Source organism: Ochotona curzoniae, unplaced genomic scaffold, assembly GCF_017591425.1.
Source record: "Ochotona curzoniae isolate NIBS_2020 unplaced genomic scaffold, NIBS_Ocur_1.0 contig_883, whole genome shotgun sequence".
Lineage (NCBI taxonomy): Eukaryota > Metazoa > Chordata > Mammalia > Lagomorpha > Ochotonidae > Ochotona > Ochotona curzoniae.
In genome coordinates this window covers 33,253,989-33,280,002 of record NW_024466599.1, presented here as the reverse complement: position 1 = coordinate 33,280,002, position 26,014 = coordinate 33,253,989, and the positions used below count along the sequence as shown (strand labels likewise).

General features: G+C 50.0%; 1 protein-coding gene across 1 annotated transcript in view; it reads right to left on the bottom strand.

The window, feature by feature from the left end:
• The window catches only part of EPAS1 (endothelial PAS domain protein 1), a 69,812-nt gene that overhangs the window by 13,489 nt on the left and 30,309 nt on the right, over positions 1-26,014 (bottom strand). Inside the window, exons 2-7 of the mRNA XM_040992749.1 lie at positions 23,765-23,955; positions 15,050-15,201; positions 14,585-14,669; positions 12,457-12,575; positions 12,125-12,330; positions 1,672-1,778 (exon numbers count right to left, since the gene is read on the bottom strand). Of these exons, the coding sequence (XP_040848683.1) occupies positions 1,672-1,778; positions 12,125-12,330; positions 12,457-12,575; positions 14,585-14,669; positions 15,050-15,201; positions 23,765-23,955 (860 nt within the window). The remainder of the gene's footprint in view (positions 1-1,671; positions 1,779-12,124; positions 12,331-12,456; positions 12,576-14,584; positions 14,670-15,049; positions 15,202-23,764; positions 23,956-26,014) is intronic.

The window sequence follows — 26,014 nt, the reverse complement described above, 5'->3', positions numbered from 1 at the left end:
TTCAATGGAGTGTTTGGATTTTCTCCCAGCTTTATATCTAAAGGCAGGAAAGTTGCAAAAGCCACACAAGGTAGGCCTTGGGAGACAGCAGCAGGCTAGGCACCTCTAAGACCCTGGACCTGTCTGGCTGTATCCATCTGTCCTCAAAGGCACATATGACCTTCAGGGAGGGCAGAGGCTAGATCCTACAATCTCAGAATTGGGGCAGACCAGGCACCCCACTCCCCATCATATTTCCCTCCCTCTATTCTTGGGCTTCTAAACAAAGTTTAATCTAGGCTAGGTTTGGCCAGAGAGGAACATCTTTGGGATACAATCATCAGGTTCCACTTACTGTCAGACAAAACCCAAGAGCAACAGGAGAACCAAATGACAAAGTGAAGGTCTCTCTCTCTCTGAGTTCCCTGAGCTGGCATGCAGCTCATGGGGCTGCCTATCTGAGTCACCCTTATCCTTGGCCTCAGAAACCATGGACAGAGCCACACTTCTGCTTTCTGTCATCTCCAGCAGAGCCACCAGGCACCTCTCCAGGCTCACCTTGCCCATCCGTGACCCTCTAGAGTCTCTCGTCACTTACCTGTGTGCAGCACCACAAGCACCTGTTTTGAAGCATTCTTCCCCAGGTCAGTTTTTGCCTGTGAATTCACGATCTAGTCAGTGCTTGCACTGTGCAAGATGCTACCCTAGAAGCTAAAGTTAAGGTGGGAGCCATCTTGCTACCTTGGTCCCCTTTAATCCTCAAGATCCCTTAGGGTGAGGACCAAATCTGCTGATTTCTCCTGTCCCCAGTGGTTCAAGTGCACAACTACAGGTTCAGAGTCCTTGCATGTAAATGGGTTATATAGATTCAAGGACTCTATCTTGGTTCTCCTGTAACTGGGACCCTGAGTAAAGAGTCCAGAGCTGCCCTGTCAGTGAGGATGGCAGCCACAATCTGAGTGCAGGCATTTAAGTTCACATTAAAATTAAATCCCTCAGCTATCCAGGGGTGCTGGCCCTGCTCAGGCTGCAGCAGGCACACATGGACCACATAGATAGCAAGCATTTCCATCCTGGAAGGGTCCACCAGATAGCACTGTTGTGGAACCCTCTAGGCACACAGGTGTCATTCCAGTCCTAGAGCCAATACCAGTGGCCGGATATGAGGCCTGCAGAGCTGTTTCGCAAGTTCTCTGTGAGACCTACAGCTGCCTCAGTGCCTGTACTCTAGTTACCCTCCCTCTCTGCCAAGCTCCAAGGCCTGATCCAAGGGCCCTTTCCTTTTCTTTCCTGAACTGACCTAGCCCTCCTCCTCCATCTGCAGCACAGACCTGGGCTGATTATGCTGTCCTGTGTTTTTCCACATGGGGCAACACCATGTTGTGCAGGCTACTGACTGCATGAGGGTGTGTGCTGGAGTAGGGACTGAGACTCGGCCCACCCTCCATGTCACATGCCTTGGTGGGGATGCATTTCCCCAGAGGAAGCGTTCATTTTCATTGACAGGAAGGCATCACACAAGGCTGCTGGTAGCCTTGGTTCTCCACCCATCTTGGGAGCCCAAGTCCCATGTGCCACACAAGATGTCCGTTCTGTGAAGGAAGTAACCCAATTTTCTACTTCACCAGTCACATCCCACAAGGCCAGCTCCCACAGTCATGGGAAGCTGCACATGGCATGCCTGGAACTTACAGTTCTGGTGGCTTTTGGTCATGTTCTCAGAATCCAGGGCATGATAGAACTCATAGGCCGAACGTCCAAGCAACTCCTCCGGGTGGTAGCCAATCAGTTCTGTGATTCTGCAAAGAAAAGCACATCTCATGAATGGAATAAAGACTGGGGCAGAGCTCACAGGCAGGGGCCTGAGGTGGGAGGAAATCTGAGGACAAAAACCAAATGCATGCATTTGGAGGAGTGGAACCCAGATTGCCTGGCTGTGCCATTTATCTAAGCCAAGAACACCATACTCAACTGACAACTGTGGGTCCGTGCAGGCCCCAATCTGCTCCTGCCCTTCCTAAAATCAAGCCTGGAGGGCGGGTAAAGCACCTCTCCTAAGGAAGGCTCTGTACCAGACCCACTGTCCACACCACCTGCTCCCCACATCTCAGACTTGCAGAAGTGGGGGCAGAAAACCAAAGAGGGCAAAGGCTTAATGTTCATTGGGGTATTTGGGGACAGAGCAAGGACAAAAATTGGGCCTCTTCCTGCTGAGACCAAGCTCATTCTAGTCAAAGGGCTCACATAGGAAACAGCTTGTAGAGCAAGCAGGAGTTACGCAGGGAGGGTCTAGCCCAGCCTTCAATCTCCACTCTTAAGCTGGTTTCTTCCCTCCAGGAGCCACCAGTGGCTCTAGGAACATCAGGGGTGTCTCCCATGGCTTCTCCTTGGTCTCTGGCCATCCCCTTTCAAGCAAAGAAAACAGTACATCTGTGGGGAGCATGAGGAACCACTTCACCCTGGCAGGACCCCACCTGGGTGCTGGCATCATGGAAACCATCAAGAACCAGCAGGTGTGGCTGCTATTCCTCTGAGGAGCATTTCTCCAACTCTGTCATCACACATCCCATTTCTCACACTTCAGAGCCTAGTTTCCTGGGGCCTGTCACAGTGAGGAGAGATGTCTGGTGTTCATCAGGACAGACCCTGCCCCAGAGGATGTGTCAACTGGGGGTCAGCTTTCCCTGAAGCCCCACTGGAGAGGAAGGCAGAGGCTGAAAGCAGACATGGGGGTGGGGCTGTGTGCTTCCCACCTTTACTGCCCCTACATCCCTTTAAGCAGGCTATGTGCATATGTGTGTCAGACCACATGGGCCCTGGTCCTACTCCATCTGGCCATTTCCCTACTGAAGCATAAGCATCAGGCTCTCCCTTGCACCAGCCACATTAAGAGGGAACTCTGCCCCCCTTTGACCTCTACTCCTTCCCACCCCTGCTCCTTCAGCTGCCAAGTGCTTGCCTGTTTACCTGCTTTACAGCCTTTGTTCCCCACTAGCTGAGGTCCCCAAAGCAGGCAGACTTATTCTGTCTATAGGTTCTTGGATCTTCTCTTCACCCCTCTTCTGCAAGCCCCTATTCTCACAGGGTTCTTCCTGGAGACCTAAACAATATGCACAATGTCATGGAGAAATCCAAGGCCAACAGGCCCTGTGCTCAGGGATCACATTCTCCTTCTACAGTGAGGCCCCAAATACCCAAGCAACCAATCCGTGGTTGGAGTTTCTCTTTGGTCCCAAGGTATGAGCACAGCCCTGCCCATCCCTGCACTGCTTTACAGAAGAGCCTGGTACCAAAGCTCTGCCTTTGAGACACTGAGCGCCGGCAGGGGGCACACCCACAGCCTGGACGGGAGCCCTTGTGAAGTGCAATATGTCCCATCCACCACTCTGCAAGGAGTCTGTCCAGCTGAGAGGTGGGCAGAGAAGCGGCAGGTCCTTAGCCAGGGTGAGAGCCATGGGTTAAAGCCTTGGAGCAGCTCAACGGGGCTGAGAGGCTTAGGTCTCAGCTGATTCAGCCCCAGGGAGATTTCCCTGCCATTCAGCTGCAGCCTCAGGGACAGAGGATTTGTCTCCTGGCTGGGCTCTGTGCAGTAACGTCTAGGAAGTCAGTGATGATGAATGTGGTCTCCCATTTAAATCCTGGGGCCAACACACCAGGGTGATGGGAGAGGGGGAAAACAACAAGGAGACATACGGCCACCCTTAAACCACCTTCCTGCTGGGTCCAACGCCTTAGCCTGAGGGATGCTTACCAAAGCCAGCTCCCCATATCTGAGTATGAGTGAGTTCCTACTGCTGTTTCCTTAGCTCCCTGCTAATGCACCTGAGGAAAGCAGCAGTAGATGGTTCACATGCTTGAACCCCTGCATGGGGGAACTGGATGAAGCTCCTGGCCCCAGCCTGGTCCAGACTGGGCTATGGTGGCCATCTGGGGAGTGACCCAGCAGATGAAGATCTCTCTTTCTCTCCCCTTCTTTCTTACTCTGCCTTTTAAGTAAATAGAAAAAAATGGGGTAAAAAAAAAAAAAAGAATGGAAAAAGGCCTTCGTCCAGGGAGTCAATCCCCATTCCCATTCCCCCTGTTGACACTGTGGTGAAGGTTGGGCAGCCTGGCTTGCGAGATAAACTGTTTCTCTTCCTGGGCAGGTCTAGAAGTTTTGAGAGATCCTCAAAAATGAATCTACAGGTATTCTGGGATGATAGAACTCTACTTCCTAAAGGAATTAAATTTCCTTCTCTGATCAGAATCTCTAAATGAAAATGCTCAAGGTAAATATTATAATCAGTCTCATAACACATTTCTTTTAATCTAATGCATGTATCATCCATTCAAAGGCACACAATGGGCTTGTCTTGGAAGCAGCAAACAAGCTTAGACTTCAGAGCTGGCCCGATCACTTGCCGATGGCAGCTGGCATTTATCTTGTCAACTAAAACAAATATTTAACATCTCATTCTTCATGCCTTTAAACAGAAGACTGTAAAACTGGGAAGCACACATACCCCTAACACAATCCAAGAACATTGGCCCTGTCAAACTTCACAAAGCCAGGAAATCCCATCAAAAAACTCCTGGTCACTTGCCCTCACTCGCCCCCACAGGCAGGCCTGGAGACGCCAGTGGGAGGTGAATGAACTGTGCTTGTTTATGGGGTCAAGGCAGTGACAGTACGAAGGGCCTTGCTGCTCCTTTCCCTGCCTCCCAAGGAGCAGCCCCCAGAGCCCAGCTGTGATAACAGCCTCAGCTCCTCTCTCTCCAGCAAGGGCCAGCCAACTCTTATTATTATTTTTTTAAATTTCTAATTAAGGGTACCTGAAGCACTAGGGGAAAAAACCACACTATCTGGGGGTCACCCATACATTTAAGAATCAACTTAGAGAAATGGGAAAAGGCCTAATCAAACAGGCTTCAAAAATGAAGACAGAGGTGCTCTGTAATAGCAACATGGGAAAGGCAACCAAGACAGGACAGAGATTCAGAGAGAGCTGGCCACTCAAAGGCACAAGAAAGAAGTGGAGAGGGTTGGTGTGAACCCACATCAAGGTGGACACTGCTCCAGCTCCAGACCCTGCAGTAAAAAGTGCCTTCAGAATGCAAAATGAGGGGGCCCATCCTCCAAGGCTCCACTCTTCTCAACTCCCGAACCAACCTCCTGAGCCAACATTGCATATAGGCAGTGGTTCAAGTGTCAGCTGCTCCACTTCCCATCAAACCCCCTGCTAATGCGCTCCCCGGGAAAGCAGCAAAAGACAGCCCAAGTCCTGAAGCTCTGGCACCCACATTGGAGGCCCACATGGAGTTCCACCCCTTTCCTCTGTAACTCTGCCTTTCCAATAAATACATCTTTTTAAAAAAGGCACAGTGAGTTATTCTTGGCTCCGGCTGCCCTTCCATCTAACAAACTTTGCAGCAAGCTCCGTTCACAGTGTCTGATCTGCAACTGAGTGCTAGGAGGACATCTGTTCCCTTGGTTACACAGTTAGCACCAGTACCTCAATGGGCAGAGGCAGCCCGGCCACAGCCTTGGCCTGCAGGACCAGCATGCAAGTCCCTAGACTTAGCCAACTACTCAGGAGACCAAGACGGCTGCAGAGTATTTAAGTGATCTAACAGGATCACAGCTTCAAGTACTATGGAAACACCTATTTGTTTTCTAAAGAGTAAATTTGCCAGGCACGGTGTGGCAGCCTAGTGGCTAAAGTCCTTGCCTTGCATGCTCCGGGATCCCATATGGGCGCCAACTCTAATCCCGGCAGCCCTGCTTCCCATCTAGCTCCCTGCCTGCGGCCTGGGAAAGCAGTCCAAGACAGCCCAAAGCCTTGCACATCATATGGGAAGAGACTCTGGGCTCCTGGCTTTGGATTAGTGCAGCTCTGGCCATTGAGGCCGCTTGGGGAGTGAATCAGTGGATGGAAGATCTTTCTCTCCTCCCCTCCATATATCTGATTTTCCAATAAAAATAAAGTAACTTTAAAAAAAAGAGTACATTTTCCACTGAAAACTTACAAAAGCACCTGTGTTCCCCTCTCCTCTCCTGGGAAGGGCCTTGTCCCGGCAACCCTCCAGTCAACTCATTTTGGTTTCCATGTGATACAGCTTTATAAGCATTTATACTTGCGTTTCTTACATTATATAGTCTTTTCACCAAATCAGATTTCAATGCCTTCTGATAACTTTAAATAGGAAGGTGTTTCAAAATGTTCATGAAGATATGGAATTCAAAGATGCCAAGTCTGTTTGGGTGCAAATAAAAAAAAAATCTGAAATCCATGCTTATGAGGTCTTTACCAAAAGTTGATGGAAAGTATATGTATTTTTAAAAACTAAAACTAGGTATGGATTTTTCAAAAGTTTTCACACCAAAATTATCTTTGTGTCCCATGTTTCCACAAACTTTTTGAAGCCCCCTTGATATGACTGTCCAATTTGTTTACTTCAAACAACTGTCCTTAAGCCTTATGTCTTCATCAAATTTGAGATTAACAGCTAAGGATTATAGTTGTATGAAATCCTTACAAGGTTCTGTGCAGTAGTGGAAAGCATTCTGTTCACGTCAACAGGGCACATGTGGGGTAAATTTATACTAGGAAAATGGCCTAGCTCAGTGCCGGGCATAGCCTGTTCCGGGGCCACCCTATGCCATGGCTGCCTTTTTTTATCACTCTGATGCTTACAAGCACAAAGAGGTGAGTTGCTTTGAATTTCTGCAAGAGAGAAGCAGACCATGCAGAAGGAATATTGTTTGAATTGTGAAGCCTGGAAAACCCTGAAATAAAACTCCACAGAGAATTTATAGATTGTCTTCCTCCAGGAGAATTTTGGCAGACTAAATTGGGCAGGAAGACATTTGAGCACTAATCCTTGGGTATTCAACCTCTGGCAGTGCTGACTTCAGAACGCCACAGTCAAGGAGAAATGGGTGCACATTGGGGGCACTGAAAGTTCTTCCTAACTCCAGGATCTATAGAAACACACTCAACTCAGTTGAGATGTATAGAGGAAGGCACATACGTATGCCTGCAAAAACAGGATATTTTGACACTATATGAAAAGAAGATGCATGTGATATATTAATCTGAAAGATCACCTTCAATTTAAGGTTGCATCCAGCCCTTACAAAGGATATTTATCTATTATTAGAGCTCAGCATGCAAAGAAAACATGTAACTGTCTGCTATCAGTTTTCCTGAAGTTAAAACACTTTCCAGCCGTGTTAACATGTGTGCACTTCACAACCCAGTGGATTCTCTGTAATTGTCTTTATTCCATTCTCTTTATGCTATTTGTACTTTCCCATCTTCTTTGAAGGAAAGGAAGTCATCATGAGTTTCAGCCACAGGACGTGGAATGCAGGCACCTAAACTTGTTTCATGAACAGCCATGAAACAGGACTGCTCTCCAGTCCTTGGGTGTAAGGATCACATGACCCAGTTTGTCGCTGAACACTTTCACGCTGAGCTTTACATCTTTCCCTCTCCCAGTGATTCCTACTCCTAGCCGTGTCATTTTTTATAACTTACTCCTATGACACAGGAAGACTCATAAAACTAAGTCCCAGTAGGATGACATGAGAATTCTGGCTTCTGCCCCACTCCTGGATGGTTTGCTTCAGTTATTTCATTGCCACTAGATGGCATCATTACAGGAATTTAAGAGCCAAACTGCTTGGAAACAATTTCTGTCTTGCTTTTGGATGAATGGAATGTTCTAGGTTCTACTATTTACTGTCGTTTCATTAAGTTGCTTGTGTCATCTTTTACCTTGATATGACAGACTCTCTGGCACAGGGCTAAATGGGGAGCACTCTGTGAATAACAGCTCATTAACTGGCTTCTCAGGATGTGAGAAAAACACTTTGGTTTGGCTTACAAGTAAGATGTCACCAATGACATGGATTGTGGACACTATTTCTCAACCTTCCTATCCAATTCTAGTTTCTTTCAGAGCTGTCAATCATATACAGGTTCAACACCCTTACTCAGAAAACAAACTCCAAAACTCTACTAAATGTGTATTTGTTTTCACATTTTCAGATTATCTATGCAAATATTCCAAAATGTACTTGCATTACTAGACTTGTAGAGGTAGTTAGTATGCCTCAAATCATTAATACAGGATTTACCATGATTGTTAGGGTTACCATGTCATTATCAAAGGAATGGCAGATGCACTCCTTCATTCAATTTCCTGTGCTCCCAAAGACATTGGCTTCAGTTTAGCTGTCTGTGGCCTCAATGTAAGCTAAGCCTCAGGATCGGGTCTGTGGATTCTAACTGCCCTTCCTTAGATTCTTCTTGATATTCTTTATAGGAAAACAGGCCCTTTCGTGGGAGGTCATAGTTTGTCTGGTGGGTCAGAAATCAATAAAACTAGAGAATCCTTAGTTAATGTGGAGAGCCTGTCTGCTGTGAGCTATCACAAGTAAGTAATGACTTTTAAAGCACTTATCTCAGAAACGTATTCACTTATGTGTAGGTACACACATATGTACATGTGCATACACACACATTCCTCTCCCCAAGCTATTACAAAGAGTAAAAACAAAACAAGCTACCAAAACAAATCAGAAAAAAAAAAAAACCCTCAGTCTTCATCAAGGCAATTGAGAAGTAGCACTGAAGGATTAAGAACTTAAAATAGTCACTTCATAAACTGTCTAAGCCACATCTGTGCCCTCATTAACTAAGCTGCTAATCGGTTAAACACAACTTGTGTGTGGCGCAGCAGTCTCTGTCTTTGGACGCCTGAACTACCCCAACAGCACCACAGTCAGAGTTGGGGCCATGCAACCAGCTTTCCTGCCAGATTGGGCTGCCGAAGCAGCCTGTCCCCTGAGCCCTAAGTCACAGTGCCTGGGAGCCTGCACCCACACCACGTGCCAGCCCTGCACCCAACCAAGAACCGAACCCAGTGTCCTTGAGGGACCCGATTCCGGCATTTCCCACCTCTTCTTTTATCCAAATGTGAGTGTTTATAGAAAATCATCTGAAACTCACACAATCCAAAACAGTGAATAAGTGATGACCTTGCATTACTTTTTCTAGGGGATGTTTTTTTCTCCTCTTAATGAGAAGTAGTCGTTAAGCTCATCCCCTACCCCTTCTTTCTATCTTCAGGCCTGTGGGGGCTTTCCAGGGCCTACAGAGCTGCACTGTGGGAGAGCCTGACTCTCAGGGGCTCCATCCAGCTTCCCCCACCCACTCCTCCCAACCTGCAAGGTTGAGGTCTCCAGAGCACCACTTCACCTCCAAGCCTGTACCACGTGGGCTGCCCATGGAGTTCCCCCAGTTCCCTCAGCAGTTCACTGAGAGGGTGCACAGAACAAAACCCTATCATCTGCCTAGAAAGTTAATTTGATAAACGTAACAGGATTCCTCTTGCCTGCCCATTGGGAGCTTTTCCTCTGATCACCGTTGTCATCATCACTAGGTAGCAGCAGGGATACTAACCACCATTAAGAATTGTTGATTGTGTTGAAGTTCCAGGATGAGAGGACAATGTCCCTACAGGTGGCTTTACCCCCTCTGACATCAGAGTATCTTCTCCTCTTCCTCCTCAGAGAACTACCCACTCCCTCCAGCAACTCTCAGTCCTGGCCATATGGCAGTCAGAACTGGGAGACAGAAATGACTCAAGGTTACTTTCATCTTTGCAACGGAGCCACTAGTGGTAGCTCATTTCACCAACCAGCAGCAGGTCAGTCTAGAATCAGCAAAGAGGGACTCAGTCTCCCTGAGAAGCAAATTAAACAGCATAAACACCGGGATGCCTGTGAGGCTTCTCGCCACAGCTCCAGTATTATCTCCACCAAGCTATATCCCAACTAACCCCAAGGAGCTGAGATTACTACCAATGGCATTTAGCAGCTGGGGCTGGGGGGAGGAAGAGAGGTCACCAGCAAGAAACCTTGTCTCTAGGTGCCCAGGGAATGGCCGGCTGGCATGGAAGAGGGCCAGGTGGGCCTGGCAAAGCTGCCAGGAGCTGCACAACTAGGGTTGGAGGCTTCCTGCCAGATGGGAGGACAAGGTAGTTCCTTGCTGGTGACCTCTCATGGCCCTTCCAGGCCAAGCAACTGAATTCCTTCAGAAGTAATTGTGGCTCTGAGTGTAGAGATTGGGCTCCAGAGGTGGTCAAGAACAAGAGGCTAACACAAACCAAGAACAAGGAGCCTCATGGTGTTAACAATGTGCCCATTTTCCAAAGTGCCCTCCCAGCCAATACATCATATCTGTTTTAAAGAAGGGGGCCCTGAATAAGCTGATTGGGGTGATGGACGCTGCTGGACCCTATACTGGCAAACTCACACAAGAATCAGGGTCGGAATAATCTCAGATGAAGCTTCTTTGGAGATCCCTCCAACTGAACTGCTGATCTCAGAACCCCAACCATGAAGAGACTATGTCAGCCAGTGGATTCTGAGTAGGTTTCATTGCGATTGGGATGGTGAGATTGGCAACAATTCAGACCTGTTGAACTATCAAAACTGCTTGAGCAGGACCCTCAGAGTGTGTCTCACATCAGCAACCTGGGATGGGTGGGAGGCTGGGTGGGGCTTCTCCCTTTGTTTTTCCCCTGATCCTAGATACAGGGAAAAAGAAATAAAAGAAAAAAAATTTAAAAAATAAATAGGGAGAAAAAAAAGCGACAAGCCAGTGCTCACAGCCTAAAAATGTGAAGTATTTCTTCTACTCCAAACTCGAGGCAGGTCTCTGTCCTACCCCTTCTAGGGAACTTTGGGGTCGGCACACATTCTCTAGGGTGGGGTCATGCTGGGAAGTTGTTTATAGGGGATTGGGCTCAGCTCTAGGATCTAGTCCCAAGTCCCCAGCCTGGCTCAGGAATGATCAGGTATTTCAGGCACGCCCAGGTTAAATGACAGAGGAATTTTACTGCAGGGGAGGGAAGAGTGGGGCGAGCAGAGAGGGAGAGGAATGGATGCTGAGATGGGCAAAAGGTCTCAAGGGCCTTGAAGATCTGATCTTTAGCTCTCCCGAGTGTTCAACATCTTCAAGTTTAGATCTATGTATATGTCAATATATTAAAAATCCAAGAAAAAAAAAAGAAGAAGAAGAAGGGGGCCCTGAGATCTCACTCAGAGGTTCCACAGGATGACCTCTAGGAGGTGACGGGGTTCAGCTCTAAGTTGACTAAGTTGAGCTCAGCCTGGAGATCACAGCCCAGGGACTGCACTTGGCAGCAGCCTGTGTGGCATTCACCCCCATTCCCAGTGGATCCCAGGCCCAGTCTACTTTCCTGGCTTTTCCCTCGCCTGACACCAGTAGCTGCTCGTCTCCTGCTCTCCCTGCCTTCCCTTTCCCACCCCGGATCACTCTCCTCACTTTCCTTCCCCTAGAGAAGCAGGGCAGTGTGGGAGGGGACAGCAGCTGGGTTGCAGTTGAAATGACCTTTCCCATGTCAACCTCGGCCTCTTCCCTAACTGGGTCAGCCCTCAACATGGCTCCCCTCCATGAGCTCTTTCAGCAACTTTAATTAAGTACAACTATGAGTAACAGCCAACACAAAACAGTTAATACTAGATTGGAACCTAGGGTGCCCACCCCCAGCATCCACGCTCTTGCTGCCATCATGTGGCTTAAAGAAATTCCATTTGGATCTGGCAATAGGGGTTGCAGTTTGGCTTAGCTCCCATCATCTGAAAGTCTTTGGAACTAAAGACTGGACCAAGACCAGAATGGAGTTGCACACAGGAGGGGAGAAGCTCAGCCATAGGAGAGGATAAGGGACACTATGAGGCTTCCAGGCCAGAACCCAATGTGTCATCTGGCCTCTGGCTTGGAAGCAGTGTTGGCAACCTCCTAGACCCTTGTCTCCTGGTGCAGGGGAGTGCCCTGGAAATGCCCTTAGGAACCCGGTATGTACACAGAGGAATACATACACACAATGAGGATGACAAAAGAGCCAAATACTGAAACAACACTGCAGACTCTGTCAAATGAAGACCCCAAGTATGGCGCTGGGGACCCCTGAGGTGCTCCAACAAAATCAAACAACACAGGCCTACCAGCTTGCACATGGCACCATAACACCTGCAACCCAGTAACATTCCTGCAGCACAGGCACAGCCATACACAGATGCAGGAAATCTCATCCTTGCACCCACCACGTGTACACTCACAGGCCCTACCTATCATCGCAGTAGGTGAACTTCATGTCCATGCTATGGCGGCTCAGGAAAGTCTTGCTATCCAGGGGGATGTCCATGTGGGATGGGTGCTGGATCGGTTCACACATGATGATGAGGCAAGACATCAGGGGCTCCTTGTAGCCACAGAGACTGTTGTGGGGAGGGCAGTCACTGTAGACCTTCACCTGGCCAGTGCAATGTAAAACCTGGGGGCCAGCAACAGAGGGTCAGACATGGGGCCAAGAGTTCTGGAGGGGGGTGGTGAGATGGTGCTTTAGGTGCCTCCCTGCCCTACGGTGTGGACCCTGCCCCCTGGCCTGATGCTGTCCTACCTTCCAGGTGGCCGACTTGAGGTTGACAGTCCGCCCTCTGTTGGTGACTGTGCACTTCATCCTCATGAAAAAGTCCCGCTCCGTGGACATGTCCTTATTTTTCTTCCCAAAACCAGATCCTGCAAAGGGAAGCAGAAGGGAGTGGACTTAACTTTCTATTTCCATTTACAACAGGGACCTCACTACATACAGTTTTCTGGGCAAGTTCCTGTTGTATCTCCCATGGATCTGCTCTCTCAGCACCTGTAACCTGCTCAGGACACTGAGCCTCATCTCATTTCTCTTCTCCTGCTTATCTTCTCAACCAGAGACAGCACAAACTGCTGCAAGGCAGGAGCTGCCCTGTCGTTTCGTTTCCCCTGCATCTAGCACATTGTCAGTGGTTACTTGATAGTGGCAAGGAAATGGGCTACTATTCGCCGTAATCTTGGCAACTCTGGAGCAGGCTGGGTTCTGCCAGCATGGGTAAAACCATAGTTACTCAAAAGGCACATACGTGTCAGGTTAGGAGTACCCCTCAGATATCCTTGTTTTGTCTTTATAAGGAGTTTCAAAGGAATGTGAAACCTCTTGCTCCCCCCTGCCCCCGCAATAGCTGCATTCAGGATATTAGGCCATGTCCTAGAGGAACATCTTTCAAAGCTTAAGAGAGATCTCAAGGGTGGCTCTCCTAGGATTTAGTGAGCAAGTCTGCTTTGAAGATCAACTCAACAGGGCCTATAGCCTCTTCTCTAAGCCAAAATTAAATAGATCACCAGGATCAGTCATATAGCTTCTCTCTTATAGTCTACAAAGAGTTGGCCCATTCACATCATCTACTTTCTGTAAAACAAAAGGAGTGAATGTGGTGCCAGCAGTCTCTCTTGTTCATTTCTGAAGTCTGCCTACACCAACATCCCTGGCACCCTGCCTAGCATCACAGAACAATCCAGATCTTTGTTTCAAGCAGTCACATCCCTCCCTCCAGGCAAAACCATCAGCCTCTGCACCTAAACCTCCAGACGGCCTTGGTTGATTGATTGATGTACTGCCGCAGAGCTGCGTGCCAAGAGCATGGTAGCATCCCTGAAATGAACTTAAACGCTATGTAGGGAGCCCACTAAGGAACAGATCATATGGTTCCTCTTTTGAGAAGAGAGAAAAAAATTGTTTCCTTGTGCTTATAGCATCCTCTCTCCCATCCTTACTTTCCATTTGCACATTCACAGGTAGAGTTTGCCTAGAATGCTAGGCACCTCTCTTCTTGGGGCCCAGGCCCACTCCCAAGAACAGCCCAGGAGTGAGCTATATATGCTGGGATTACTGCTATGGTCTCCTGACATGCTAACCTCCAGCTTCTCCCCTTTCTGACATCTGCTTATTCTTTCCCAATATGACTCCTAGGTCACCCCAACGCTGGTCAAGAACTTTCATTAGCTCTCCACTGTCTACAGGCTAAAGACCAAGGCCCCCTAACAGGCTTTCAAAGCCTTCCGTTGTCTTCCACATGGCAGCTTTATCTTCCTTCAGGAACCCACAGGAACCCTTTGCTTCTAGGTCACTAGTCCACCCTCAGGCCGGCACCGTCAGTGACCACTGGCTGACTCACCCTGCTTCACTGACTTCCCTGATAGACAAACCAAGAGATCTAAGGTGCTCAGATAACCAGAGTTCACTTGGCTCTGAATCATGGCACTCAAGAGCAGGAAGGTCCTAGACCTTGCCTAACCCAATGCCACCAACTTGGAACAGAGAAGTGAGGGACTTTCTACAGGCCACAAAATCACACTGTGATTGTAGTCAATGGCTACACGGAGCCTGAGACTGCCCCCCACCCACCCCCAGGGCTAACGGGTTCCTGGAGCAGACAAAAAAAATCAGAGCTTTTCTTTCCTAGGCTTGGAGCAATCACTTAGAAAGTGATCCAGAAAGTCTGGCAGCCCCTTGCTCACAGAAGCAAATATTCTGAATGGCACAGACCTTCAGGTCACTTAACTCATGGTGCTGGCAGTGGGAGGCAGCTCTCTGGGCTGGGGATGCTGGGAGAGTAAAGGGGTTGGAAAAGGAGGTTGTCACCCACCCTCCACCTACAGGTAAAGGGAAGGCAATGCTTCCCTGCCCACTGGGCAGAGAGGAAACAGTGTTTTACCGCTTTTGAGGGTCAGGTTCTCCCGGATCTCCTCGTGGTCACAGGGGTGAGTAAAGTCAAAGATGCTGTGCCCCGTCAGCTCCACCTGTTTGGAAAACAGCGTCAGGCCTTGCCATTCCCAATACTGCAAAGACTGCAGGAGACGGCCAAGCCACCTTCCAGAACTAGAGTCAGGGAGAAGAATGGCACCAGTCTTCTCAGAAGCCAAGGCCAGGGTCATCATGTCAGTGAGACCCAAGTCTGAGCAAGGATGGCAGAGATAGGAAGATGGCCATCAGCAATGCCAAATCCAGGGCCAGGGAGTGGCAGGGTATAGTATGGAGGCTCACAGCCTGCAGCTAGGCAAGATCACATGGGCTTGGGTAGGGACAGGTGGTAACCAGCATCTGCTGCTGTTTTCCACCCCTTCCTTCACCCCAGTCATGAAAACATTTTCCCGTATTGAGACATGGAGGAGGGCATCACCTGTGTGAGTCCCATGAACTTGCTGATGTTTTCAGACAGGAAGATCATGTCACCATCTTGGGTTACCACGGCAATGAATCCCTCCAAGGCTTTCAGGTACAAGTTGTCCATCTGCTGGTCAGCCTCGGCTTCAGACTCATTTTCAGAACACACTGGAAAGAGAGGCATGGGCATGAATGGGGTGCTAACACAAACACATGACTGGCATGGACAGATACCTAAAGGGAGATCAAGGGCACTGTGTGGACCTTTTCGGAAATGCACAGTGTCCACTAAGGCCCAGCTCTGGGTCTTGAGTGAGGACACCTGATGAAGGCATGGCAGACACTGTAGTGCCATGGAGCAATCGTGGCAGAGTAGTGCCCTGGAGTCACTACAGTTAAGAAGAAAAATTTAGCTGCTGGTGTATACCAAGTGATTTTACCCATCAGATAGTAATGAAGCATGCTTTGTTATCACAGTGACCTACGAAGTAGGTTCTATCCTTCCATATTACAGAGGAGGCATACAGAGGTGAAGCTATTTGATCCTGGTTGGAAAGGCTGGAAAGGGAGGGGGTCTAGGAAACTGAATCCAGAAGCCACACTCAACCACTAACAGGCTTTGAAGTCAACACTGATTCTTTCACTACATCAGTCTTCTATCAAGCTGTGACTTTGGGTGAGTAAACTTCCTCTTCACTTATCAAGTTCTTCATCAGCTAAAGGAGAGCATTTCTACTGTTTTAATTGTAAGGACTCAATAACAACATGAAATGCTTCAGACAGCATCAACGACTTTGAATTTTTAAACTTGTTTTTGTTTTTAAGGATTTATTATTTTTATTGGAAACACAGATTTTATAGAGAGGAGATATAGAGAGAAGCAGATACAGAGAGAAAGATCTTCTGTCTGCTGGTCTACTCTCCAACTGGCTGCAATGACCTGAGCTAAACCAATCCAAAGCAAAGAAGCCAGGAGCTTTTTCCAGGTCTCTTATGTGGGAACACAGTCCCAAGACTTTGGCCCATCCTCTACTGCTTTCCCAGGGCACAAGCAGGAAGCTGGCTGTGAAGTAGAGCAGCCAGGATACAAACTGGTACCCATATGGGATCCCAGCACATGCAAGGCGAGGATTTAGTCATTAGACCATCTTGTCAGGCCCGATTCTGAATTCTTCCTCTCTTCTGCCATCACAACACTCAAAGCCCAGGCAGGGAATATGAGATTTAAAACCCCAGAGCTGGGCCCAGCGCGATGGCGCAAGTGGTTAAGGTCCTCGCCTTGCATGCCCGGGATCCCATATGGGCGCCGGTTCTATCCCGGCAGCCCCGCTTCGCTTCCCTTCCAGCTCCCTGCCTGTGGCCCCGGGAGGGCAGTCGAGGATGGCCCAGAGCTTTGGCGCCCTGCACCCGTGTGGGAGACCCGGAAGAGGCTCCTGGCTTCGGATAGGCATAGCATCGGCCCGTTGCGCTCACTTGGGGAGTGAATCATCGGATGGAAGATCTTCCTCTCTATCTCTCCTCCTCTCTGTATATCTGACTTTCCAATAAAAAAAAATAATAAAAATAAATCTTAAAAAAAAAAAAACCCAGAGCATCACAACTGGGTACCCAAGGTGGAATGCACACACTTAGGTGGGAGGAGGACTCATTCCAGGGTGACCAGATGTGAGAAGGCTCACAGAAAGCAACCTCACCATGGCTGGTGAAAGCAGCAGGTTTTTCTGTGCCTGACGGAGTAAGCAAGCCCTGGCCAGCACGCAGAGCAGGCTTCCTCTGAGGCCTGAGCTACAAGATCCTACTTCCTAGTCTCAGGGTTAGGTGTGGTGAGTAGCTCCCCTGCCAGACAAAGAAGCATAGCACAGCAAGCACAGATGGAATCTCTACTCAGGGCCCTAGTCTCTAGGTTTCTATCCTGAGATATGGGATTTATTCCTATCTTCTGCTCCCTAGTTCATGACTTGACTCCAAACATACATTTATTTACTTATACACATTCATGTTCATACAGGGTGTAAGCATCAGCCCAAGTATACCCAGAACAAAGGGATTAGAGAGTTATTGGCACCTATCAAACTTAATATTCACTTTAAAGGGGGGGGGGTTCTCAGAGGGAGACTCTTCTAGGGGATGCAAAAACAAGACCAACTATGTGGGCTACTTGACCAGCAATGACTCAATGCTGGGCAGTGTGGCTCAAGTTCAAGGACATTTAGTCTATTCAATTCAAGCTTCTAACTTGAAGCTCTAGACTACCTGCCATGACCCCCAAAGCATTTTAGTTGGGATATATTCCATCCCAGGGGCTTCACTGGCAGCCCAGGGGAGCAGTCATCTTTCAGAGCACAGGCTCAGAGGTTAGGCCAAGTCTCAGCCTCATCGCTTTCTGCAGAGAAACACCACAGGGTGGGCCAGCCCTCAGCACTGGAGCCACTGCACTGAGTTGTACGGCAGCAGCTTGCTCTCTGACTACTACAACATGACACAAACAAATGAGGGCAGGCCTTTCTTCCTCACACCCGGGTTCAGGAGGCCAGCCTTCTGCATAGGAGTCACCTTCCACTCCCTGCAGAGCCAATCCCCATTCAGGGTCTCCAGCTCACATGTCTGCTCTGTCCCAACTGACTGGTCAGCTGGAGTGATACAGAAGCCATGGTAGTTCAGGGTTGGGTGACATGGCAGCTGCTGTTGATGCTCCCAGGTAACGCACATCTCACAAGGGCTGTAGGAGAGCCAGGGACTCAGCCCAGAGCCTTCATAGGTGACTGGCTCAGGACAAGAGCATGAGGGCAAAGGGAACACACGTAGGACCTTCTGTGGAACAATCTACACAAACCCAGGGCCCCAGGAAGACAGAGGTGAAAGGGTCCTATTGCCAGGGTGTCCCATTCAATAAGCCCAGGTGGCCCAGCCAAGTAGCTCCCAGGACCACAGCTGAGAAGCCCTGCCTTCACTCTGGGTCCTGCAAGTGACCCTGATGTTGGGAAATTCAGCTTAAGTGGAAGGTGGTCATTATTTTGGGAACTGGGGAGGAGGTGTGTTGGAGACCATTTCAAAATCACCCTAAATAGGTGACCACCTTCTCCAGACAAGGAGAGGCCAACCAGGTAGTTTCTGGCCTACGGGGAAGATATTTTCTCTCTGATTTCTTTGATCTCAGTAGTAATGCTGACTTCAAAATCTGGACTCATCCCAAAACAACACTGTTTGGGCTAACAAGGCACACAGGAAATAGTTCTGCTTAACACTTCCTGTTTTCAACAGTTCCAGCCCAACCAAACTGGTTTCTACTTGTGCCTAGCATATTTGCTTCCAGGAGGTGGCGAAATTGGTTCTACCGGCCAGTCAGCCCAGTTATGAGAGGGCGGGAGAGGGGTGTGCTGGGGCCAAGGAGGGAAGCCCAGCATTGTGGAAGTGAGGTCACAAGAACTGCAGCCCCGGGGACCGTAAGGCAGCAGCACTAGTGGCTCCCACAGAGCCTGGCCCTTTGGCAGGGAGCCCCACATGAATGCTGAGAAGCCAGGGGGCAGAGCCTCATTGAGGGGTTCACATCATATCTCAGCCTCTTAATCTGTGAACACCCTGTCTTCCTGTGGCTTTACTAGCATCTGAAGTGTCAGACACAGGGGCAAATGCCTCTCTCCACTGTTGTCAAACATCTAGAGCGTGTGTGCTCTGTGGCGGGTGTAAAACCACCTGTCCACTGTGTCAGTTCCTCTAGCCAGGGTGGGGGGCAGTGTCGCAGGGGCACAAAGACTGCTGGAGGTTATACAATCATCAAAAGTGAACCCTGAGTGCTGAATAAAGCAAGCAGCCCATGCTGGGAGCTCAGTCAGCCGCTCATGCGTTATGAAACAGTCCCAGGTTCTGGGGATCATTGCCTTGCTTCCCAAGCCCCTTCAGGATGTCCCAGTGAGGAGGGACAGCCATTCACCCAGGCGGGCAGCACCCTGCTCAGCATGGGGAGCTCGAGACACTTTCATGCTCAAAATAGGCCTGGTAAACAGGCTTTGATGACTTTCCACAGCCAGGATATGCGCGGGCTGAGACTTCGGAGCACTTTTTCCGGAGTATCACTCATTTCCTTTAAGCAGCACCACCCATATGCGGCGGGAGGGCATGGGCAGAAGGAGCTGGGCATCTGGGGTGAGCAGGCAGCCAGGGTAGACACCTCCCACCCAAGTCTCAGACCAGCCTGCTGCTGCCCAGGCTGTCCCAGCAGGACCCTTCCCCCAACCCCTCTAGTCCCAGAACTGTTCCAACTCTCCACCAAGCCTTCCTGTTCTAAGATGTGCCAGCAGGTAGTCAGTCACTACTTAGGCAGCATTCCCAGTAGTTCTTTTTGTGGCTTTGTCTGAAGCCATCCCTTCCCCAACCGCCCCCTACCCCCCACCATCAAAAAAAGAAGAAGAAAGAACTTCTCACAGGCCTAGACATCTGCTTTTCCTACCTGGGTGTGCCAAATGCAAAAACAGGGTTCACTGAGAGCCCAGGGGAGACAAAATAATTTGGAGATGACTTCCTGGATCATCAGACTGTCCCTCTGGTTCTCCCCCCAGCCCTGCCAACCAGCAGGTGTGGGCCATGATCACATCTCAGGCAGAAGGTATGGGAGCCATCTGATTCAGCCCACCCTCAGAGATCATGTCTGCGCCCTTTGCGTGGCTTCTGACTCTATTATCCCCTCTCCCTGCTGGGAAGTCGTGGTGCAAGCCTGGGCCAGGGAAGTCCTACTAATGATCAGACTTGTGTTTTAACTTAGGGAATGATCAGAACCAGGCCGGTATCTCTCCAATATATGTAGCATTCCCAACCCCTGACACCCTTGCAGGAGGCAGCTTGCAGGTCTCTTCCCAAACAGAAGGGGAAAGAGCCTTGGTGTGCAGAGTGAGTGGGGTAAGGGGCTGACATGGTTCACAATTAGGGGCAAAAACTTGAATTGGGGTTTTCATGGGCACTAGAAACCACAGTCCTCTCTACCACCTCACTCTCTTCGCCTCACGTGCTCTGCCAGGGAAGCACATGGCAAAGACGGTGCAAGTGCTTGCCCTTCCTAGGCCTGTCATCCACCAGCCATCACCTCCCATGAAGACTGCGGTCCTCTCCAGGCAAACACCAATGAATCCAACATGCACCTGCCACTGCTCTTCAGAGACCTTGCTTCCTGTCGGTCCCCCAGCTCCCTTCCTGACAGATTGTTTCACTGGGTCTGAGTGCTGCGAAGCCCATTTGACAGCAGAAGGCAGCTTTTGCACAGGCATCACTGCCCTCAGAGGACACCTGTGCTGGTTTATGGGTTTGAGGGCTCCCCCTGGAAGAGGACAGTCTGGTGGGGTTCCCACTGAGGTTCCCGTAAGAGCGTGCTCTGGGCCACGAGTGACATAGGGCTATTGTTTCGCTGGGCTTCCTGAGATACGGATCTTGCTGGGCCGCCCAGCCCTGCAGCCTGCCTTTCTCAGTGCTGAGGCTTCCTCTCCAACATTCCCACACAGAACAGCCCACTGTGAGAATCAAAGGAAAGCATGTTACTAAGTAAAGCAGCAGTGCAGCCCAGGCAAAACCTGGCACTGCTCGGCCTTTTGAACTCTGAGCTAGGCGCACAGCTATTTCCGAGCATGGAACCGACTGACGTGGGTGCTCACCTTGGTGGCAGAGGCTCATCTCACACACCTGGACCTGCCTGCAACTGGGAAAAGCTGAGGGCCACTGCATTGGGACAGGAGTGGCTGAGAGACAGGTGCAAGGACAGCAAAGGGGGACCTCTGGGTTTCCAGCGATGTCGGCATTTTTCCAGCCATCAGCATGCCTATTGGTATCATGTTTGTTCTAAGCTCGCCCTGGCTGAGAGCCAGGTGGATGGTGAGAGCTGCAGGCCCTTCCTCCTCCAGGCCATCTCAGCCTTCACTTGGCCCTGCAGGGCAAGCACGCACTGTCCCTGTGAGCAGAGGAGGTTTTTACAAGGCTGCAAAGAAAGAAAGCAGCCAAACCTGGACCCCAATACAGTTCTATGTGCCCATAATCCCATCTACCTTCTCATTAGGCTACATGCCCTGGAAAAACAAACTATGTGTATTGCTGAAATGGTGTTGTCATTTTTAAAAAGAGTCTGAGTAACCATGTCAACAACCAACCTGAAGAAACATGTGGCAAGAGCCTGAAGGTAGGTGAATAAGAGGCACAAGCAGCAAACCCTGCCCCCACTTCACCATGTTCAGTTCCTGAGACCCTGCCTTTCAAGGACATCAGGACCAGAAGGCCTGAAGCAGAAACTTTCTTTTTGCATCACTCCTTTCCTGGGACAGAAGCCCAGAGCTGCCATGCCCAGGGCTCTGGGCAGGCAGGGGCAAAGTGCAGACAGATGTCAGGCAGTCTGAGTCCATAACTCAGAGGAGCTCCTGAGCTGGGAGAGCTAGGACAGCCCCTCCTGATCTCCACGGGTGTCTCCAGCACACAGGGCTCCACCAGCACACAGGCAGACATGCCTGATGGCTCAGCCACCAACTCTCCCTCTCCCTCAAGCCATCCTCTGGACTATGGAAAAGGAAGACTGGGCTGGGGTGTGGCCAAGCATGGCCCAGGCAGCCTGCAGCCACAGGAAGCACAGAAGCAGGTCTCAGAGTCTGAGCATCTCCTCCCCATCCTGCTGCTCAAGGCCAGCCTGCCGAGTGGCCTCCAGCTGACATTGTTGCCCCAGCCTTCTCTTTTATGGCAACCCTCAGGCTTCATCAACATTCTATTCTGGCTAGTCTACAGAAGGCACCCGCTGTCTTCTGTGTGTCTTTTTTATGAACTTGGCTGTCAAGGGCAGATGGACCATGTGCTCGGTGTATGACTCTGAGCCCCCTTAGCTTCTCTGGGAAATGAGAATGAACACCTAACGGGTCTAAACGCAGTCAGAAAGGCATGCTAGGATCAACAGTTTGGATCTCCAAGGGGTTTCTGTTGGCCAAGGGATGGGAGAGCTGGCTATAAGCCCCAAGGAATTCACGTCCAAGAGCAGGCTTTCAGGTATCATCCGAAGGAAGCAGAAACTAGACTCTGGGTGTGGAAAAGGGGTGTCCACCTGGTCAGTCAAGACTCCACTGCTTACTATGTATAAAGATGGTCCCAGGGCCTGGCATGATGGCCTAGTGTCTAAATCCTTGCCTTGTACATGCTGGGATGCCATATAAGCACCAGTTCATGTCCTAGATTCTCTACTTCCCAGCCAGCTTCCTTCTTGTGACCTGGAAAAACAGTAGGGGATGGCCCAAAGCCTTGAGACCCTGTACCCACACAGGAGACCTGGAAGAACCTTCTGGCGCCTGGCTTGGGACTGGCTCAGTTCTGGCCATTGCAGCCACTTGGAGATTGAACCAGCAGATGGAAGGTCTTTCTGTCTCTCCTTTTCTCTGTATATCTGCCATTCCAATAAAGTAAATAAAATTTAAAAAATATGGATCCTGCTCTCAAACACAGTAATGGTAGATGAATCCCTTTGAAAGAAAGTGCTCTGAGATAACTTTTGTGGTCCTTCTTAGATGGAGCAACCCCAGCTTGGCCAGGGAGTCAGCCACTGCTGCTTCTTTTCAGAGCACCTGTGACCCCTGCTCTACCCACTGGAAAGCATTCACAGGGCATCTGCTGTCCTGAAATGCTGTGCACCGAGTCTCCATGGGTTTACAGCACAGCTTGCCCTGCAGCCCTGGGGTCCATGGAGCTGTTGCCTGCTTAGTTCCTCCCATATCCTTCCTGTGCTGTGGGGCCTAGAATAGCACATGCCGATTCGGAGTCCCCTTGCTTGGGGCCACTGTCCCAGAATAGTCACTGCAGGAAAGGATGTCTGAATGGGCCCTTCTGCAAGTATCTCACTCAATGAATGTGGCCCGCGACAGACCCTCTGCTCCCGGACTTGCCTCCAGCATGCCCATTCCCTCACATGCCACCCATCTGGGGTGGGGCTGGGCACCCCAGTCTTAATAGAACTGCGACAACTCAATGAGCTGGTCCCTGGGAAATTTCTGAAGCCACCTCTTTCAGGTCAGGCCTAACAGGAAATGGCGTGGAAAAGGATGTTAACTTTTAGGAAAAAACAGTGCTTGGTGAGCCCACATGCTGTAGACACTGGGGAGGCTGAGAACTCATCAGTTTTCTGGGGACAGGCGATGTTTTATATGATCACCTGCCAGGGACTCTCCTCATAGCATGAATGAAGGCAGCACGGATGCATCCTGGCCCTATCACACACTCACCCTGGGCAGTCTCATCAACACCACAGTGCAGCCAAAGAGAACCATCGCTCAGAGACCTAGTGGCCTAGCCAGCTGGCAAAGGATAAAGACCAGTGATTGCCTTCTCTGCCATACTTGACAAGCAGTTAGAAGTCAAGACTAACACATTTCCCACAAGTCAACCTGCTTTGTCTAGGGGTCTTCTAACGAGGGGTGGGCAATGAAACTGGGAAACCAGCCAAAACCATCCTTGCTTGTTCTCCAAGACCTTTCTACCCTCCTCAGCGTCCAGGTGCCCATGCACTTGCCTGGTTCTGCCCTTGCCCTCATTCTGCAGCTTTGTTGGTTGCAGAGGTCACCACAGGATGGAAGATGTTGGACACGCAGGGAGGGAGCACTAATGGCATTTGTGCAGGTGCAGGCTTTGCAAGTGGGTTTCATGGCTGGAAGACCTCCATTTCTGGCACAACAGGAACTTCCCTGTGTGTCAGAAATACCAAGGAGGCCTCACCTGCCAGCCTCACCTGAGCTGAGCAGCTTGTGTGTCCGCAGGAAGCTGATGGCCAGCCGCATGATGGAAGCCTTGTCCAGGTGGGAGCTGACACTGTGGGGCAGGGGCAGCTCATGGGCCAACTCGTAGAACACTTCTGTCTCCTTGCTTCGCCGGCACCTTGCTGCATCACGGGACTTCTCCTTCCTCCTCTCCGAGCTACTCCTAAGGTGAGAGAGAGGTGGTTAGTCCCTGAAAGGCCACTGCCATCTTACTGGTCCCCTTCCCCAGCACCATCAAAGCATCTCTAAGCCCACAGTGCAGCCAGAGCCTCCCCTGGGATTGCTCTGAATTTCCCTAAGTCATCGGAACTCCACACAACCTGCTAGCCACCATAAGTGTACAGCGTCTTTGCAACTGCACACCTCCTCTTCTGCGCCTAGAGCCTCCAGTGTGGAGCTTCAAGCAAATGACAGTGCAGCAAAAGACTTGCTGATTAGGTTAACGGACCAGGTCAACTGTGGACAGGGTGAGTATCGAGGATAGGCACCTGCATTCTGTTGCACGGTGCTGTTTCTGGGGAAGACTCACTCAGAAGAGATCAAACCCAGTCCATTTATCCCAGAGACGATTTCCACAGGGAACATGGAAAATGCTGCTGGCACCCAAGAACAGACCCACCCACCAGCCTGGAATCCCATGGCACACACTGTCCTGGTGAACTAGGGCAAGGCCAGACACACTTTCCCCCCAAACCCTTTGAGACCAGGGTTGCCACCCTCTCATGCCCACCTTTCTCAGTGTTGCACGGCATGGCACAGAACATACCCCATACCTACCTCCCTCAAGAAGGTCTACAGAACTCCTGGGTTTTTCTTTTTATGAATCCACGCCACATCCTAACATGGGCAAGTTTAAAAGCCACACAAATGGGCTGAAATTTTGACTTCTGCCCTTGCCAGCTCTATGAACCTCAATCACTGGGACTGTTGACCCCCAATTCCTCATCCAGCATGTACTCCACATTGAGCGTAAGGACTATGTGTCAGCTCTAACAGGACAGCTTCAGCACTGACCTGTGCCACCTGCTGGAGGTTGCTGCCAGAACCCAGTCACAAGATACCTGTCCCTGCAAAGAGTTACAGAACAGTCCTGGATCATCCCCTTCTCAGAATATGAATTCCACACACTAGCGTATAACACAGGAAAAGAGCTGTAAATACAAGTAAATAGCCATTGCTGTCGCTACCACCACCACCCCTCCCTGTGTGTGCATGTAGCGTGTCCTGGCATCTCTTGTGCTTTTTCATGCGACACCACAGTGGCCTCTCCCAGCGGAAGCAGGCAGTGTTATTGTCCCGACAGTCAAGCTGAGCAAAGGGACCCCCCAGAGCCTCCAGCAGAGAAATAGCGATTCTGGGTTTTGCAAGGAGTGGGGATTCCAGAGCCCATGTGTGCCTCCTTAAATGTTGTTCCTCTCTTAAAAATCAGTGTGAGGGGCTAGAATGGTAGCCTAGTGGCTAAAGTCCTTGCCTTGCATGTGCTAGGAACCCATATGGGCACAAGTTCATGTTCCGGCTGCCTGCTTCCCATCCAGCTCCTTGCTTGTGGTCTGGGAAAACACTAGAGGGTGGCCCAAGGTTTCAGGACCCTGCACCTTTATAGGAGACCTGGGGGAAGCTCCTGGCTCCTGGCTTTGGATCGGCTCAGCACTAATCATTGCAGCTACTTGGGGAGTGAATCAGCTGACAGAAGATCTTCCTCTCTCTCATCCTCTCTGTATATCTGACTTTCCAATAAAAATAAATCTTTTTTTAAAAAATTAAAAACCACCAGTGTGAGCCCTGGCAGGATGGAGAGGTGAGTTTTTAATTCCTCAGTGCTTGTCTTTATCATCTGATGTACCCACAAATAACCCCCGTTGGGTATGCCATCAAGCAACAGGTGTATGATTCTGCTGTTTTACAGAAAGGCACCATGGAACTCCTGGTACTCCCAGGGCGCGAGTCCCACCAGCTCCCTTCAGCTCCTTTGTACTGTCCTGCCTTCCAAAACTGCCACAGCCAGTGCCCACTTCTGCCTTTTGTTTATTGGGCAGCCTGCTATCTGCACAGAAAGTCCATATTCTGGGATCCCCAGCAAAACACCTGTTGCATCCCTTAAGGGTTGAGGCAGAAGCACTGTTTGCACTCTACAAAGACAGGAGGGGGCAGCTGCCTGGGCGGATCAAGTGTGCATACCCGAATAGCAGTAGGGCTATCCTGTGGCTGAGGGTGGCCAATGA